The following is an 18,421-nucleotide window of genomic DNA, read 5'->3' as shown; positions in this document are numbered from 1 at the left end:
GTGACAACATAATTTAGAATGATGTAATTGAGCTTAGGAAGCACAAGTCTAATAGAAGGGTTTTAAGTGTACTTTAAGAACTGCTAGATGGACAGCACATACTTTTCTGAACACGTGTGGTTCTTTTTTATAAAAATGAGGAAAACCATTTATCTAGCTCTTGTTTGAAATTGCTAGTTGCATTAACTAGACAGAAGTTGTCTGAGGATGCCTTGATTAGAGTATGTGTTGTGCTTAAGGTGTGGGTTTTGAATAATATAGTGATGAATATATGTTGTAAGTTTCTGGATTTCCTTGGTCCTCCTAGAGACCAAGGAGACCTGAGGACAACACCTTTTCATATTTTAGTGCTCTCTTAAGGCTTTCATTGGGAATGATCCCATTATTTTGAAGGCTCTTGCAATGCAGCAGGTTGCCATGGCTGTCAGTGAGAGTTAGAATTGCAGTTATTCTTTCTAATGAGAACTTGAAAGATGACAGATGGATATGAGTTTAACCAAGTACTTGTGCTTTGCTCTGGCTTTGTCTTTCTGGATCATGTTCGCTTATTTGGGTTGGTATCCAAACAACGTTTGCACATACCATATGTTTAGCACGTCAGCGAAGAGTGTTGCCTTTCAGATACCCAGCTTGGTTATGAGTATTTTAGCATATGGAAGAAGTGCCCATAGGCAATGGTGAAGGGCTTTGCATATGGAAACTTCATAGCCTCCTCATATGGTAAAAACAGTATTCCTTAGTAGAGATGTTCACAGCCAGGAAACTTCTACTTGTCTACCATGATATTTGGGCCTTCCCTTGTTCCATTTCACAATATTGCCTTTTCTCAAATTTGGTCTCTAATTGTTTTAAAGTTATGGGGGGAGGAGACATGAAATGTTGAGTGTGAGAGGGGGATTCTTCTATTTCTGAAAACGGTTTGGTTTGATCGAGGACCTCTGTGATTGATGTTATGTATTATTTAGCTTTCTCTTAAGTGGATAGATATCCATATAAGTCTATAAGGAGAGTCATTGAAAAAGTGCATGTCAACAGATGCAGAAAATAAATGAATGTAGTAAATACCTTCTCTCTGTTTACAGAAAATGGCGTTTAGACACTGCAGTGCATTTTCCTGTGTCTATATATGATTAATAAGCACAAATCACGTTGTACCATCATATGCAAATATGATTGATGATACTTGAAAAAAAGGAGATAGAGTAATATCACCTAGCTCACCTGCTGTGTCAGTTCTGCCTTGTTATTTTAACTACCTTCTGGGTGTTTCTTTTTCAAACACTGAAACCTAAAGAACTTAAATAAGTATGAATTGTTTAAGTTTCCTACCACTTTTTAGGCTTGTGAAGTAGGAGAACATTGAGATGTGTGATGTATCCATCTCTGCTGACTAATGAATTAATCATTTTTCAAGTTTAATGGGAAAGATTCAGCGGTAGATTGTTTTCTAGAGAAGGTAAACATCAACTCCAACTGTAATTCACAATGTGTTTAAAACAATTATTCTTTATCATTAAGGTTAATAATATGCACATTAACCTCTGATGTAGTCTGAATCAATACTGCAGTTTGGGAGATGTGACCCCTGGACAGCTTTGTCTAAATATTGATTTCATTGTCATTTGTATAAGGTATGAAACAAATTACATGCCTCCCTAATATCATTAATGTAGCCCCATTGAGCTACTCAATTTATGGCTTCTTATAATGCATGACAAAGCATTACGGAGTTATTGAAGACATTGTGAAATACAATTGCTTAGTGTGCTAGATTTGATTGTGGAAGGCCAATGCCAACACTCAATAACTTTCAAACACTTTGCTGTCCAAGGAAAGTCCAAAGACAAGAAAGAGCCACTCTGTAGTATGCAACTCAGTTGTTAATTTCCATCAAAGTTCCCTTGGGTTCTGGGAGCAGCAATTTATTCTACAGCTTTCTACTTAGACATTTGTAGCCTTACATGAAAATAATGCATACACTTGTATTCTGTGCCAAAGGCAAAGGTTGTTCATCTTCAATTACTGGAGGAAATCAAAATAGGTAGGAGGGATAGCATCTCTCTGTCTTGGCCAGCATTTATAGTGGTTGTCATTACTGTCATAATTTGAAATACGAGTTAACTAATTTACTCCACACCGTTATTTCTTCCCTTTATTGCCTCTTTATTGCAATTGTCTTCTCACCGTGCCCCTCATGTTTTCGTTACTGCTCCTTCCATCATAGCTGTTCCTCAGATCTTTCTTGCGACACCTTCTTACCCTTCCAGGAAATTTTAAGGTTGCCCCAAAACTCTGGAGTTACCACTTCCCTTCTTTTGCTTCCTCCCTCTTTGGAGAGATCCTTTTTTACACAAGCAAACTGATGTTAAGCATGAGATTCAGGTGTCTGCTTTCCTTCTCCTTTCCAAATACAAACCTTGGCCTCATGGATATCTAAGAAAAAGCTTAGTATAAGTTTCATGTCTTCTCCCTAAACTTTCAGTTGGGATGATTTTTCTTGCTCTTTGCTTGGTATCTAAGCACTGCTCACCTGTAGTCATTGGCTATACGCTGCTTATTTCACATGCAGGGGCGCGCACGCACACACACACGCACGTCCTTTCCCCATTCTTTTTCTTTAGCTTAAAAAAAAAAAGCTTCCATATCCAGTCTAGGATACCGCTTCCATTATCTACATACTACATTTTCAAAGCAGCATCTTCATACTTTCTCCTGTGGTGGCTTTCATGCTGAGGGAGCTTCTTGTAAATATATGCAAAGCTACTTCATTGTGCTTTAATGTATACAAAAATCTCAACCACGTTTGAGCTTCTGCTGTGCTGAGACTACAGCCCACCATTCCAGCTGATACCGTCTCATTGTTTAATTGTACTTGCCCGTTTTCTCTGGTGCTGGGCTTTTATCTGAGGCTGTCTTTAAGGCTTTTCGATTTTGGGGAGAGGATTTGTACAGCATGAAACATGTAGGGCATAGTAATCTTTGGATAAGTATCATAGGTGCTATGTTATTACAAATAATATGGAATAATACATTTCCTACATATCAAAATGCTCTAATTATGTTATCATTACAGTCAATGTAGGATTGGCACCATTGAAGTAAAGTTCTCTCAGCTGTCTCAGAAGGGTGCTTGGCACCTTTTAGGAACATGCTGTTTTTTCATCAGAAAAGTCTGTATGATGATTTTCTTTTCTTTTCTTTTCTTTTCTTTTCTTTTCTTTTCTTTTCTTTTCTTTTCTTTTCTTTTCTTTTCTTTTCTTTTCTTTTCTTTTCTTTTCTTTTCTTTTCTTTTCTTTTCTTTTCTTTGACAAAAAAGATGTTCTTTTAGTGAAGAATGTTGATAGATTACGGAGATGAACAGCCTGTTATGAGCATCTTGAATATAATGCAGATCATAGGACTTCTCTGAATTAATTCCTGAGGGAATTACAATGCAGCTTAGGAAAAGAAAAAAAAAAACAAACTAATTTTTATTTAAACCTTGCTCATGGTGGGTTTTCTTAGTTCACAAATTTTGTTCCAAATTTTCTCTTACAGGTAAAAGCGACCCATTTTGTGTAGTTGAATTGAACAATGACAGACTGCTGACACATACTGTCTACAAGAACCTCAATCCAGAATGGAACAAAATCTTCACATTGTAGGTGTTTGGATTTTGTGAGTGTTTGGGGTGGCTTGGGGGTTGGGTTGGGTTTTTTTTGGGGGGGAGGGGTGTTTTGAAGGGGATGTACATGTGAATCAAAGATACCTACTGCTGATTCTGAAGAAAGATAGTGATGCCATACTGATATTTCTAAACCAAACAGCTGAATACTTTTTTGAGGATTAAAAACATGAAAAAAATTAGAGAAGAGGTACCATTTTAAAGGTAAAAAAGCAAGGTCTGTTTCTTTGAAACCAGGTATGAGTAATGCTGAGCACTCCAGACTCTTGCTAGCTTCAGTGAGCGTTTCAAGGGCCAAATCCATCACACTGGATTTGGTCCTGAAGTTTTGGGTGGGAAAAAGGGTATTGTGATTATGACCGTCAGTAAAATGTGGTTGTTAACTGTAATAACCATTAGATAACTATATAAAGGAAGGAATTTTAAATGCATTCATACTTCTCTGAATTGTGATCAGATACTTTCCACTTGTTCTTTCCATTTACCAACTGCACTTCTCACAATACCGTCTACTATCATACTAGTACAATGCTGCTATTGGGTAATAGCAGCAGTCTTAAACACTTAGTTTATTGGGAAGTGATGCAGTTGAGTTTTTTTATCCTTCTGTTATTTTGAAGACAGTAAAGGCTCTGACAAAATAGAAGAAAGTCTTCCACAAAAAAAATGTTCCTGTTATTTGTCTTGCTCAGTTGCCTTCTTTTTCTCCCTGCTTCTCTCTATCTGACTGCCATGTGGCACCAATGAGTGGAAAACTGATCAGTTGCAGGTTTCTCTGCTGCTGAAATCAGCTAACAATCCACTGCAAAAATCAGTAGAAGCTTTAGCTTTGTGTACACTTACTTCACTTTATCATAAATGAAAATACTATGTTTTGCCCTTGATCTTAGAACACAGCCTGATTTAATTTTATTTTTTTTTTCCTCCTCTAAATTTGTCATTCATGTATTTGGCATCCGTAGCTTTTCTTGCCCTGCAGTGAGCTCTCAGGAATGAACTCAGAACAAAAGAAAAAATCTCACAACAGTTGTACTTCTCATTAGCTTACTAACGTAGTTCTCATTTATGTATCTGCAAAACCACACTGAATTCTTCATTAATTTATTTTTAATTATCTACTAATAGACCCAATAACTAATCAACCTCTACTGCTCAACAGTGTTCTCTGCATAAGAAATTGCCTGGTTTTGTAGAGGACAAAAGACTAATCAGGAATCAAATAGAAAAACTCAAAAGGCCTTCAAGGAGAGTTTTCACCTCTCTTCTGTGTATATTTGCATTGACTATTTTATTTATCCTCCGATTTGTTAATTAATTTTGGGCTAGCAATCCCCTTTCATCTGGAGGCTTATCTTTTACTGAAGTTAAACTGCTTTGCTTGAATTCGTATTTCCTGGATCAGCCATTTGATCAAAGATAAGTTCTCTCAAACAATTCCGTTTTTTTCTCTGAATAAGGAATGTGAATTTTTCACTTGAGAATTTACAATATACAGTGGCATTTGTTGTGCATGGTGGTGGAGTGTTTAATAGCTTGCAGGCAAAAAACAGTAGTAGCTGAAAAATGCATCGTTTTGTATTGCTTGTTCCTAATCTGTTGCAATGACTGTTGTATATTTGTAATTAAGGAAGGATTTTAGAATTAAAGAGGTTGTTCTCAGTGCAAGGATGTGCTCGTGTAGCTCGTAATCATTTTCATTTACAAACCTACAGATTTCACAGTATTTGCAGTAAGAATTGCTGCAGGGATAGCAGTGTGTAAGGGATAGTCTTTAAAGGCTCTCAGTCCTGCTGCTCGCGGCTGTAAATCCCCCAGTGCTGCTCGGCGCTGGCTCTCCTTGCGGCTCATGCGGCACAAACGCCAGGTAGGAGATTTAAAGCAACATCCTTCGGAAAACTTCTGCTGGGAAAGCCTCACAGAGAGAGAGAGAGCACGATCGCTGCAGCCCTCTACCTTAGAAAGCATTTCGGTTATACGGAGGGATGCCTCATTTACTTAAGTTCTGTTCTCTGCCATGGCATGGAAAAATAGACGGGTATCTGTTTTTGCTAACCTTTCACGCTTTTGTCCTTGGTACCTGCTGGTGTAGGTGACTTCTCTCTTCTGTGTGTGCTTCTCCCTTTGTAGCAATATTAAAGACATCCACTCGGTGCTTGAGGTGACAGTTTATGATGAAGACCGCGATCGGAGTGCTGACTTTCTAGGCAAAGTTGCTATACCGTTGCTGTCTGTAAGTTTCATTCACCTGACATGCCGCTCTGTATTTTTCCTGCTGAAGGAGGGGAAGAAAGGGGGGGGGGGGGGGGGGGGGGGGGGGAAGATTTGCAGCTCTGTGTCTGTCATTTCTCAACCGAGGTCTGTAATAAGAACACTAAAATTTTAACATACTCAATTCACAGCCATGTTGAATCCCATGATAGTTAATTTTTCCTGACAGACTCGGTCCTGGTAATGAACAGGTACTTGTCAGACTTGCCACAGTTGTTTTGGGTTCTCTGTCAGTTTCAGCAGCTGGGGGTCAGGGGTCACCGGGGGGGTGTATTCAGCGGAGACCGCGAGACAGACGGCTGTCATGTCCTTTTCCTGCAGATTCAAAATGGTGAACAGAAAGCCTACGTCTTGAAAAACAAGCAGCTGACAGGGCCAACAAAGGGGGTCATCTATCTTGAAATAGATGTGATTTTTAATGCTGTAAGTCTTAACTTTGGCTTTTTTGTACTGCTAAAGAGTTGAGTTTCATGAAAGCTTTTGTTCCTGATTTGTAGAGAATTTCTGTCATTCCTCATTTTCTCTAAACCTTGATGTATACTACAGAATACTCTTCTGCCACTGCCTGGCACACCCACTCTTTTTGTTGCTGCTGCCGCTGCTATTGCTGCTAATGTAAGGAGCAGCAGCTCATGCCTCTGTGTACGTTTATGTGTCGCGGGCTTGGCAGCCATGACTTTGAAACTTCGTAATTTTTGCAAATTGAAGCATGTGTTATTAGCAAGGAGCGAGTAAGCTTGAAATATTGACACACATTTTAATGCGTAGGTGAAAGCCAGCATACGAACCTTAATGCCCAAAGAAGTGAAGTACATTGAAGAGGAAAACAGACTGTCTAAACAGGTAAAGAGTAAGGAAACACTAATCCTTTCCGAAAGCCTTAATATCAAGTATGCACATCCAAATATCTGGTGTCATACTGCTGAGGGTAAAGAATAACATTTTCATTACCTGTTTACAAAAGAATATGATAGGTCAGAAAAGGCAGAAACAAAATACATGGATTTGTTGTGTCTCCCCTATAAATTGCAGCTTAATTTCCATGAAATACGTGAATAAGAACACAGTTGAAACCATCAGGTTCCACACATATCAGATTATAGCACAGGTGCATGTAAACTAAGCCTTGCATAAATTTTTGCTGTTAACTTTGACCTGAAAGATCTCCGTTTGTTGCAGGGTAGAGAGTCTTTCAGCATTCTTTTAGCCAAATTTTAAACAAGTTAGTTGAGTGAGGTTTGAATCAAAGGTGAAAGCAGACTAAAACTCTGTATTACTTTTGAGAGTCCTGTGGGTAGGACATGTCTGGACCCTTTTTCTTTTTTTTTCTGGATATTTTTGCCACTCACAGTTCTAATGTTTTGGTAAAAAATATTTAAACACACATCTTATCTTTTTCTCCACTTGAACTACTTTTGATTCAGTTTTTCATCTTCCACAAATGATGTATTTTATATGGAGAGAACTGGGCTTTTGATTGGACTGTGGGAACAAGGTATTTGTTTTTTGCAGTGAAAAGGCAAAGGTCTCAAAACTGGTCTTTATTTTGCTGAAAGCTTATAGACTTGAGCGTAATTTAAATTATCTGCTGGATGAATTTTATATCGGTTGTATTATGTATTTCATTAAAAAAGATTTCAAGAGGCAAAATATTTCTTTCTTTACTGTTGTGAGTAATGCAGTTACTAACATTTTGCACTGCTATTCCAGCAAAGAAGCAGCAAGGCTTTTTATTCAAGATTCATTCTTCTCCCCACTTTCATAACAGAAAATGGCATTGTTCTTTTTGCAGATGGCAGGAGGAATAAACTTTAAATACCCACTTCGGGTTGTTTTTTTTTTAAATTAGCTTGCATGGGACACCCCACCACAATACCACTTCGGGCGAGGAAAAAAAAGGAATCTTTATGTATGACTGATGCGGTTGCATTTTAAGACATCCACATTTTCCAAGAGTGAATGTCTTACCTACCTAGCATTTTGTATGCTACCTAATACACAAATTAAATCGTTACCTGGTTGGTTCACTTTTTTTTGGTCAAGTGTATTGCCATTTTAGAGAATTTAAGCATTCTCCTGAATCGAAACCCAGTGCTGTTATGTCTCATCTCTATATAGATTGAATGTATGCAGTTACAGTTACTTTGATGAATATTTAAAAACATGCGGTCAACATACATCACAGCAGACAAATTTGTTACAAATGAAGGAAAAATTGGATGTAAAGGGTGCAGGTGATCTTAATTAGATTAGAGCAGTAATTTTGCATGGTTTCAAGTTAGTGTCCTACAGCATCTTTTTATTAAGAAAGGCCAAAATTTGTTAAGTACTTGAGAATGGGGAAAGTCTTGCCTACTTAATAGAACTCTGAAATCTTAATAACAAAATCATTTGTGAAATTTTGCAAGTGGCTTTTTAAAATTGAACAACAATTTTTGTACCATTTAGAATTAAATTCAACAAATATCAGTTGACACAACTAGCAAATTCTCGCTCTTCCAAGCCTCTCAAATTTTAAACTATCTTTCTCAATTTGTAAGCTAGAGAGCTTAACATGTTATTTTCTCAGTCTTCACTGAAATTAAGAATGACAATATTTTAAGCATGAGCCTCTTCTGAAGCTTTTGGCATTTTGAAACTTTTTCATTCTTTCGTCTTTTTAACAGCTACTGTTAAGAAACTTTATCCGGATGAAGCGTTGTATCATGGTGCTCATAAATGCCGCCTACTACATTAACAGTTGCTTTGACTGGGATTCTCCCCCAAGAAGTCTCGCTGCTTTTTTGGTATGATCTTCTTTATATTACTGTTAATCACCCTGGTGTATTTGTGTTTTAGACTGAGAGATAATACAGTGTTGATGTGGGCGGTTCTGATTTTTTTTTTATTTAAAACTTTGCATTATGAAGATACTGCAAATCATGTGTATTCACTTTTTTTAGAAAAAGTAATTAAGTTTAAAATGTCACACAAACAAGATAGAAAGGGGGTTTTATTTAATTTATAATTGTACAAATAATGTAAGCGAGTGATACAACTCAAAATACAGCCAGTGAACTATGGATCTATCTTCAGCTTCTCACACATTACTTCTGTTAAGTTTTGTTTGGCCCCCTTGTATAGTGCATATTTACTCTAAAACTTCTTTTGACTATTTCACAAATTCTTTTACATATCATGAATATAAAATCAGTGTTATTTTGTCCTCCACATATCAATATATGTTACACCTGTAACTTTTTTAGAACTACAAAGCTCTGGACCCAAAGAGTTGCTTCCTTACTAAGATTTAGTGCTCTTGGTTAAAAAAACCAAACCAAACCAAAATAAAACGAGCTTTAAAATCCTTAATGCAAACAAACTAGTACCTTTTAGACATCAAGCTCTGGTCATAGTTCAGTTTTTAGTGAATTCATTTTTAGTGATTTAAATGAAACTGCTATTTTTCCATAAACATTAGCTTCATTAGTATTAACCTTTATTTTCCTGTTAAATCTTGAACATTCCAAGCATAGTTGTAGATTACGTTGTGTTTCCCAGGTGAATATCTTTTTATTTTCAAAATCATATGAACTACACACAAGACCAGCGTCCCTGTTTGGTTTTTGCCTGATGGAGTTCCACCAGGAGTAAAAATGTATGCACGGACACGCTTTCTGGAACATCTAAATTTATTAAGTTGGCTGAAATACTGAAATTATGAGCCTCTCCACAATGAATGTGAACAGGGAGTGTTTTCAGTCTTTCTTTGAATAATTATAGAGGGAGTTGGCTGACAGTACTCCTAGCATGGGTGCCTAAAGCTCAGGTGCCTCAAATTTGGAGACATCAAACCAGGCATTGGAGCTGGCTGCACTGGGGCAGTGAAATGGGGTGCTTTCGTGTGCCACTAAATCATGCTGTTTTGCAGGAAGTTTCTTCTAGCAGGGCTCAATTTGTACTAAGTGACTTGTTAAACCCCACTGTAGCCTGTCAAAGGATGGCAGAAAGCTGTCGGTCCTTGGTTGCAATGTTCATCAAGAGTACAGGAGATACATGTGTTGTTCAAACTCTCAGGGATTTTATACTTTAGTGTAGTAACTACACTGTGCAAAAATCTAAATATACTTGCTACTGTTTAATTTAGAAAGATGATATGTTATTATTTCAGTTTAAAGTGATCAAAATTTCATAGGAAAATGCGTGTTCCTATGTAAAACTTAAATGTTCGTGTTGCTGTTACTGCTCCAGTTAGTAAATACTTCTATGTACAAGTCTGATTTTAATACGGATGTGAAACACCCACCCGTCATTGGTGGAAGGAAGGAAATGGAAAGACATCCTATTCTCTGGGGCAAATGAAATTATTTCTTTCTCATGGTGCGCTGCTGTGGCCATGGAGGAAGTTGTGTTCCTGTGAAATTGTAATTGTTTCTGATCGTAGAAGACATTCAGTGTCATAATAAGTAGTTGGAAATACATAAAACGCGGAACTTGAGCAGAGAGGTCTGTAGTGAGTATACGTCATTATTGTAGTTATAGTGTATTGTAGTAGAATGTGTTCCTGATTTTATTTATATAATATATACATATATATATACACATCTCAAAAGCCTGCTTTTCTTAGTTTCCTTTTAGTATTTGTTTTGCTATGTGGTGGTTGTGGTAGTTATGGACACGTTACATCTGCATCAGTGCTGTGACTTCACGGATGTGTTCCCGCTCTGCATCCAAAGTGCATCCTGTGCTTTTCAACCTGATGTTATTCTGTCCAAGGATCAAATCATCCCTCTGTTGGGCAAAACATTGATAAGTTTTTGTTAGCCAAGTCAAATCTACATGAACTTCTATCATGGTCGTAAGCTTTGGGGATTTAGGTGGTTTCTGGAGTTTCATAGCTATCACAGGCCCTTGAAAAATCTTGAGAGTTGTCCACTTGCACATGTACTGCTGAATTATGCTTGCACTAAGGTTACGCTGGAATTTAATAGATTCTATAAAAAAGCTGTACTTATATGTATCATTTTCATCTCTTCACTATTATACAAATCGTATCTCCTCCTGAAGTTGTCTCCCAGAGGTTGTAGAATGTCACAGTGAAATGTCAGTGCCAGAAAGGAGATGAGAAATAGGCCGTTCTGGAGGTTTCCAGCTCTGTAGTCAGACTAATAAATAATGTAAGAGAAGTAAACTTTTAAAATAACCATTTCTTCCTTCCTGTTGGATTTGATGGGTAATGTCCCGATACAGATTTACAGCCATTTCTCATAAGTTACATATGTGAGGGTTGATTTTTTCAGATCTCCCGTTGCCCCAGGTTCTTGGTGTTACAATTACAGGTACCCTTTTCTTGTACCTCACCCCATGTCTTTGCTTTCTGATGGGGCCACTGTTGCGGAAGACCACAGCTGAAGAAATTCTGACAGACTAGCTCAGTTTTCAGCAATGTAGTAACTTAGTTGTAATTAATGAGAGATCTGGAAAGGAGGACTACTCTTGGAAACCCACAGAAAGCCTTGATTAATACGGTGACTATAATACGCCACAGTTATCTGCTTTATGCTCTTCGCACGCTGAAGTGTTCACTGCAGGTCTTTTTAAAGTCATTCTCCTTGGAGAGTCACAATGTTAGTCATCAAGACTAAAAGTGTTCATTGAAAGGGCTTGCTGATTATTTATACTCCAGGACTTAGCTGTCTCAAACCTTTGCATTATTTGGGACATTTTAGGAAAGGAAATGCGTTATTAAAGGTTTAGGATGGTTCTTTCTCAAATCTGTCCAAAGGTGCCAGCTCAATGACCAGTGTTGCCCATGCTGTACCTAGAAGTACAGAAACCTAGAAGTTAAGTTTTCAATGTTCTAGATTATGTGTTTCCTCAACTAAACAATATTTTACCTGTTTCTGTTGAACTTCATAAGCTCATCACCTTCACTGAGGATTTTGCCTGAATGACTTAAGGTTTTGACTCCTTTTTTTTTTCTGTGCCTCAGTAATTCACAGCCGAAGAATAATTGCTACCCAGACATTTTTTTATATTTTTGTGCTAATATAACCGTGATGTATTATTAGCTGTTATTTTTCAGATATTCAGAAGTATTTGTAAATAGCTCATGAAACATAGGTTGATCTGGCTAGAATATGACTTTGGATTTGAACCATCAGAAGATTTTATATTCTCTCCTCCTTTTACATATTTATTTCCTGTTAAACAAAGGAAGTGTATAGCGGCAATGTTAAATTAATGTTTCAGTTCCAGAACAGCTTTATTATATTGCATATATCCCTGTTATGTCTAGAGGCAGATCAGAAATGTGTTACGTGTTTGTGTTTATGCTTCTTAAGCACCTAAATACAATGGAAAAGAATAGAATACATAGAAAGAGCCTTTGCTGTAAATTCACATGGTTTTCTGTATTTAAAACAGACCTTTGGATTATTTAGCAGTTAATTTTTTTGTATTTTTAAATTCGGTAATTAATATGGTATGTTTCAGGCAGAAGAACTTTATTAGATTATGCAAAAGTGGATGTTTTTTTCTTTATATTATTCTACTGTGGGCACTGAAACATGTACTAAATTGGGCCTAATCTCCATGAGCTTCTTGACCAGACATTTGTGTTCTTGCAGATGTCAGTGGGTGCAATGTAGGGGGAAAAAAGTGTACACTCTTTTTTTCCAGTACTGTCATTTCTCACTGTAATGAGCACAAAAATAATTGGACAACTGAGCTATCAGTAAAAGGACACACTTCAACATGAGTCAATGAATTATTTTACGGGACAAACTTTAATCTTTAAATGTGATTGTAGATAATTTGTGCTACCATCTGTCCATTTGGAATTCTTTTAGCCTTTTCAGTCGTTATACAGTAAGTGCTGCTGTGTTTAACATTAACATTTGATATTTTACACATTTAATTTCTGTACTGCTGTGTGGTCCTTGGGGAGCTTCGCTCTAGTGCTACATGAGAGAGACAAAGTATTGATCAGTTAACATTTCAGCTACATTTATGTATGTCGCAAAATTAATGAAAATGCCAGACAAAAATGTCAGAGTGCACAAAAAGGTAGAATTTAAATTTGGTAGTTTAATGAAAAGTTTAAGATGTGCATTATCAAAAATGTCCCCTTGCCTTTAAAGTACAATTCATAACTGAGTAACTAAAGGGAACCACATATTTTACTTACAGGAACATTGAACATGAAATATGAGGGAATATATAATCTTCAAAGTGTTTGGTATCCCAAAATGGCCTCAGTAAAGCACTTTAATTGCCTGCTTGAACATTTAACTGTTACTCATAAAATAAACTTGTTTCCTTTCTCATTTGGAAGCAGAGTACCCTCACCCGATCACATGCATACTTCTCAGTATGTCCTCACATTAAAGCTTTCTATGAACGTGTTCTCCTATTCCTGTTCTTATTCCTCTGAATCTTTCTATACGTGTGTATGCATGCACACAGAAAATACTTCTCTTTCTTAGGCTTTGAAATATTGATAAAATGACTCACCCTGCATCCAAGTCATTTGTCAGGTCTAACTCACCTTTGCTTTGTCTTCTAACGTTACACAATTCATGTGTGAAAATGACATAACAGTGTCCCTAACCTTTGATTAAGTGTTAGTTCTCTTGCACATAACACCATTTAGTTGTGGTGGTGTCATGCTAATTAATTGAAACCGAGAAGGAAACAGGAGAAAAAAGAGCTGGTCCCTAGCAGGAAACGAGACAGTAAAGTAATCTTGTCAACTTGCTTAGCTTTTCCCTATTAAAAAGGGAAATGATCACTATTGTATATTTCAGAAGCAACTTCCACTCAAAGCTGAAGGACAGAGATTATGTTTTGGGAGAGACTTGATATGGTACCATCAGATGTGGGAACGCACTTGTGTTAGTTATTAAATAGTTTCCTTTTTTTCCAAACTGTAATTGTAGGAGAATCAGAATTTTGCAGATATATTTAAGAGCTCATAGATTTTGCCATTGTTGATCATTATTGAGGATATAACATATAAACATGTTCAAACTGCTTTTTACTAAACCTGGGTGAAGTGGACCATCGGATTGTCTTTGCCACCTGGAGTCTAGAATTTGAAATTGGAAGAAGTGCTGGTGAGGTAGCTGCAAAAACTTCTTACATCCTAAAAAAGCCTTTCCAAAAATTCCTGTTGCTGTCAAAACTGCCTGTTCTCAAAAGAGAGATTTCCAGAGGTAAAGTGACACGGCAGTGGCAAGGCCAGGTACAAGATTCATTTCTGATGCAGGTTGCACACACGTGCAAGAGTCTTTCAGCTTTTTGTCAGCTGTATCTTCACCAGCAGGGAAGAGAATGAAGTAGACCAGAGTGCTGTGCTTTTGATTTTTTCAGAAGTAAAGCAGACAAAAATAAAAGCGATCTAAACCCTGTTTCCTAATTTTTTATAGACCAGCAGAACTAATGTGAGACTGCTGCAAAAATACAGTGGGATTTGAGCTTTCTGCAACACTTAGCTATACTGTGTGCCAGGTTTTAGAAAGTGGGATAGGAAGGAAACATACATAGTGGATCCTGGTATATATGACCATTGAGATCCATTAACCATTCATACATAAAGAACATACCAGCACCAGCAGTCATTGAAAATAACCTCTGTACTTAATTATAGCAACTGAGGAATGATGCTGGTGTGGAAATTCTTGGTGTCATCAATCCACGTCTTGTGTTTGACACATTGTGTGTTTGCAAATCTGATACAAGGAAAGACTGGGCAATAGTTATATGCTTAAAATTTTCTTGTAGTATTTTTTTTTTTTAAATCACTTTCATTTTACGTCCTTCATAGAGTGAATGTGTACTTGCTGAACCAGTTTAGCAGTGTGATTCATTGCCTCAGTGCAGACTTGGTGCCCTTTTAGGTAATCTAGAGCATCCTGTGTACCGCCCAGCTGCTGTTCCAGGAGGGCATGTGTCTGTCTTAGATCCTGTGTCACTTCTGCCATCACCATCCAGGTGACTGGGGTACCCACCCCAGGGTGTCTAAAATGGCACCAGCTCTACCTTTAGGCGCTTTAATCACTCCCTTAGTTGTTTATTTTACCTGCATATCTATTTTAGGTACTTACCTAGATTCCATTCTGGGTTCTTCATAATCTTACCATGTTCAATCTCAAAAACACCAATGCAGTGTGGGGAAATACTTTCCTTATTTTACATTACCAATTGAGGTAAAGAGGCTTTATGATTTCTCAAACAGGAAATACACAGCAGAATAGAGCATTGGTGTCCCAAGTCTTGGACTTTTCCCTTCACTGCCAGACCATTCTTCCCACCTATTTTCCTTTTCTCCCTACTTAGAAAACTTTGCACTGAAAGTATTTGATTATCAAAGCTTTTAGAATGCTATTACAGATTGATACACTGAAAGGTCTGACACACCAAAATGTAGTTGATCAAAAATTACAGAAATTAACAAAAACTATTAGTTACTGTCCCGTATTTGGTGTTACCCAAAAAGCTCTAAAAACAAGCTTAGATTTCCTCTTAAGGCAGTGATGTGACTAGAAATCTAGGCAGCCAAATTGCGTGGGTTGTAATCTTGGTCTGGAGTACATTTCCCGTAATGCAAATCATGTACAACGCGATCCCCAGCTGCCTGATGTTGCTGCGGCCCCACCTGCTTGGTGTTACCAGAAGAGTCGCAGGCTGTTTGTGTCTGACCCAGCGTGGCTATGTGTCCAGAGAGGGGTTGCATTGCATCATGTATTCTTACTTGCACTTTCCTCTCGATTGCACAAAACTCTCCTGAATAAAAAACTTCTCACTTGAAAGACTTCAGATAGCACCGATATCAAATTTGGGTAATTATTTAGTAACGGTGTTCTAAGGAGAAAGTAGTTGTGTACCTTATCATCATTGGGTTTCCTGAGTTGCTGTTTCACAGTTGTTGCAGGAAATCTTGGCCATCTAAACTTTCATTACTTAAATGGTGCACATGGGTGGATTGTACAATATCTTCTTCATCATCTTTCAGTTGTGAGTCATATGAGAACCAACACATTATAAAATCATGTTACAAAGAGTGTTTCACTTCCTTTTTATTTTAGCAGCGGTAGGTATTCTAATGGTTTGCCTTGAAGTGGAAGGAGTATGGGCCTGTCATGGTTTAACCCGGCAGGCAGCTAAGTCCCACACAGCTGCTCGCTCAGTCCCACCCCCCCCCCGGTGGGATGGGGGAGAGAATCGGAAGGGTAAAAGTGAGAATACTCATGGGTTGAGATAAAGACAGTTTAATAGGGAAAGCAAAAGCCGCGCACGCAAGCAAAGCAAAACAAGGAATTCATTTGCTCTTTCCCATGGGCAGGCAGGTGTTCAGCCATCTCCAGGACAGCAGGGCTCCATCACGCGTAACGGTGACTTGGGAAGACAAACGCCATCACTCCGAACATCCCCCCCTTCCTTCTTCTTCCCCCAGCTTTATGTACTGACCATGATGTCATACGGTGTGGAATATCCCTTGGGTCAGTTTGGGTCAGCTGTCCTGGCTGTGCCCCCTCCCAGCTTCTTGTGCCCCCCCAGCCTGCTCGCTGGTGGGGTGGGGTGAGGAGCAGAAAAGGCCTTGACTGTGTGTCAGCACTGCTCAGCAACAACGAAAACATCCCTGTGTTATCAACACTGTTGTTTTCAGCACAAATCCCAAACACAGCCCCATACTAGCTACTGTGAAGAAAATTAACTCTATCCCAACCAAAACCAGCACAGGGCCCACACTGATTTTACTGGACCGTTCAATAGTTAAAATAATATAATGTAATGTTTTGCAAACAGTTTCAGTGTGGTAAAGAAAGAGGCAATAACCAGTATGTCGTATGCTAGTGAGAAATGCCCAAGTAAGGAAAATCAAATAGAGAAGCAATGTTTCAAAGCTTTTGAAAATATGATGTGCAAAAGGATTAGAAAAGTGCTCTGTTCAGAAATGAAGCTACCGATTTCTTCCTACTGCTTGTTGAGGAATCTGAAGGTGCACTTCCCCCTACAGAGTAGTCGCTTGTTTAGTAGGTGTGTAGCTGGTCGGTGATACTATAAACATCTGTGCCTGGGTGGAAGAATTAAGAAAAAACAAGTAATTTTCAATATGTGGGATTTTAATGGAGGGAAAACACTTAGGGTAACTTTGTAATATTTCAAATATGCATCATGAAAGTATTTGTCCTGCTTATATTGTTTAACGTGCAATTTTATAATTTCAGTTTTGATTGCAGAACGTGAAATCCAGACCGTTAATAGAAAAAAGTCTTAGAACATATTTTGTTTCTACTAGTGCTGCACATGCTATATGACTAACAGTAATTGGGTTTATTGGTGTTGTAAATAAAGCCTCAAAAGAAAAACACCCCTAACTAACCATTGCAAAAGTTACATGGGAAGTTTTGTCCCTTTTCCCTAAAAGAGGACTGTCTGCCACACACAGCTTTATCCTACTTATTTTGTTTTTGGCAGCAGAGAGATGCTGCATGCTTCCCATTCCAAAAATGGCTGGTTTGGACCAGAGAGAGTTTGAAAGCTTGCTTCCCACTTGGAAATAACTGGTGGGTGGCAATGCTGCTTGTGATGGTGATATCCAAAACCAGCAGAACTGGCAGGGAGAACGGATGATTAGTCTGTTCCCCTCGGGACAATAGGAAATTGAAGTGAAAAATGCCTGTGGTGTTCTGCTGTCACCGTTTTTGTGGTCCCTCTGCTTTCCTCCTCAGCGTGAGGTGAACTTACCATGCAAGAAGCTTTATTTTCACCTGAACGCCATTAAGATTTATGTAGGAAAGTCCTATGAAGGAACGGGGCAGCTACAACTGAACTAGGAAGGCTGCTTATTTTCGCAGTTAGGGAAACTTCCTTGTGACAGGGTGTGAAAAAGCGGTAGCACTAGAAGTTGTCCTTTGCTTGGGATAATGTGTCTGTGTACTGAGCAGACCATCGTGTTTCAAGTGGACAAACTGCTGAAGTGTGATGTTACGGAAGAATACTTTAGAAGTTTACAAGTGGTGGGTTTTGTTGTTTTTCTTCTAAATTAGGCATGAGTTATACAGCACATTATTAACATAATCTTTATTGTAAAGTTTAGTCAGGCTAAACATTGATTCCACCCAAGGTGTTTTCCATACCTGAAGAACTGGGGTTAAATCCATTCTTTCAGAAAAACGATGCTTTCCTGAACTACCTTTCCACGTGCTTTTCCCCCTTCCCTCCTGGGTGTTGGCCCGAGGCAGCGGCTGCGGATCTCGGTGACAAGGCTGCATGGAGCAGAGTACCATCTAGGCGGAACATTTGCTTAAATTTCTCAATTGAAGCCCAAACTGATGGTTGCCAAGTTGTGAAGAAAACGCTCACGTAGCCTTAGCCATGTTATTGGTAAAGGTTGGTAAAGGCTGGGTGTTTGCAATGGCCTATCTTGCACAGTAACTTTCTGTACTGGTCACGGCAATATAAAGAGGAGCAAAAACTGCCTTGAAGATCCTTTTAGTTAAGTAT

At 38.2% G+C, this 18,421-nt stretch overlaps 1 protein-coding gene across 4 annotated transcripts in view; it reads left to right on the top strand.

Moving 5' to 3' along the window:
* Positions 1-18,421, top strand: part of MCTP1 (multiple C2 and transmembrane domain containing 1) — a 297,668-nt gene that overhangs the window by 192,224 nt on the left and 87,023 nt on the right. For 3 of the 4 annotated variants that reach the window (XM_076362433.1, XM_076362432.1, XM_076362436.1), the window contains 5 exons: positions 3,538-3,640; positions 5,792-5,894; positions 6,254-6,355; positions 6,701-6,775; positions 8,599-8,718. In XM_076362433.1, the coding sequence (XP_076218548.1) occupies positions 3,538-3,640; positions 5,792-5,894; positions 6,254-6,355; positions 6,701-6,775; positions 8,599-8,718 (503 nt within the window). The remainder of the gene's footprint in view (positions 1-3,537; positions 3,641-5,791; positions 5,895-6,253; positions 6,356-6,700; positions 6,776-8,598; positions 8,719-18,421) is intronic. The other variant, XM_076362434.1, reaches the window with a different exon arrangement.

The sequence above is a fragment of the Aptenodytes patagonicus genome, chromosome Z (assembly GCF_965638725.1).
Source record: "Aptenodytes patagonicus chromosome Z, bAptPat1.pri.cur, whole genome shotgun sequence".
Classification (NCBI taxonomy): domain Eukaryota; kingdom Metazoa; phylum Chordata; class Aves; order Sphenisciformes; family Spheniscidae; genus Aptenodytes; species Aptenodytes patagonicus.
This window is presented reverse-complemented; position numbering and strand designations above follow the sequence as displayed.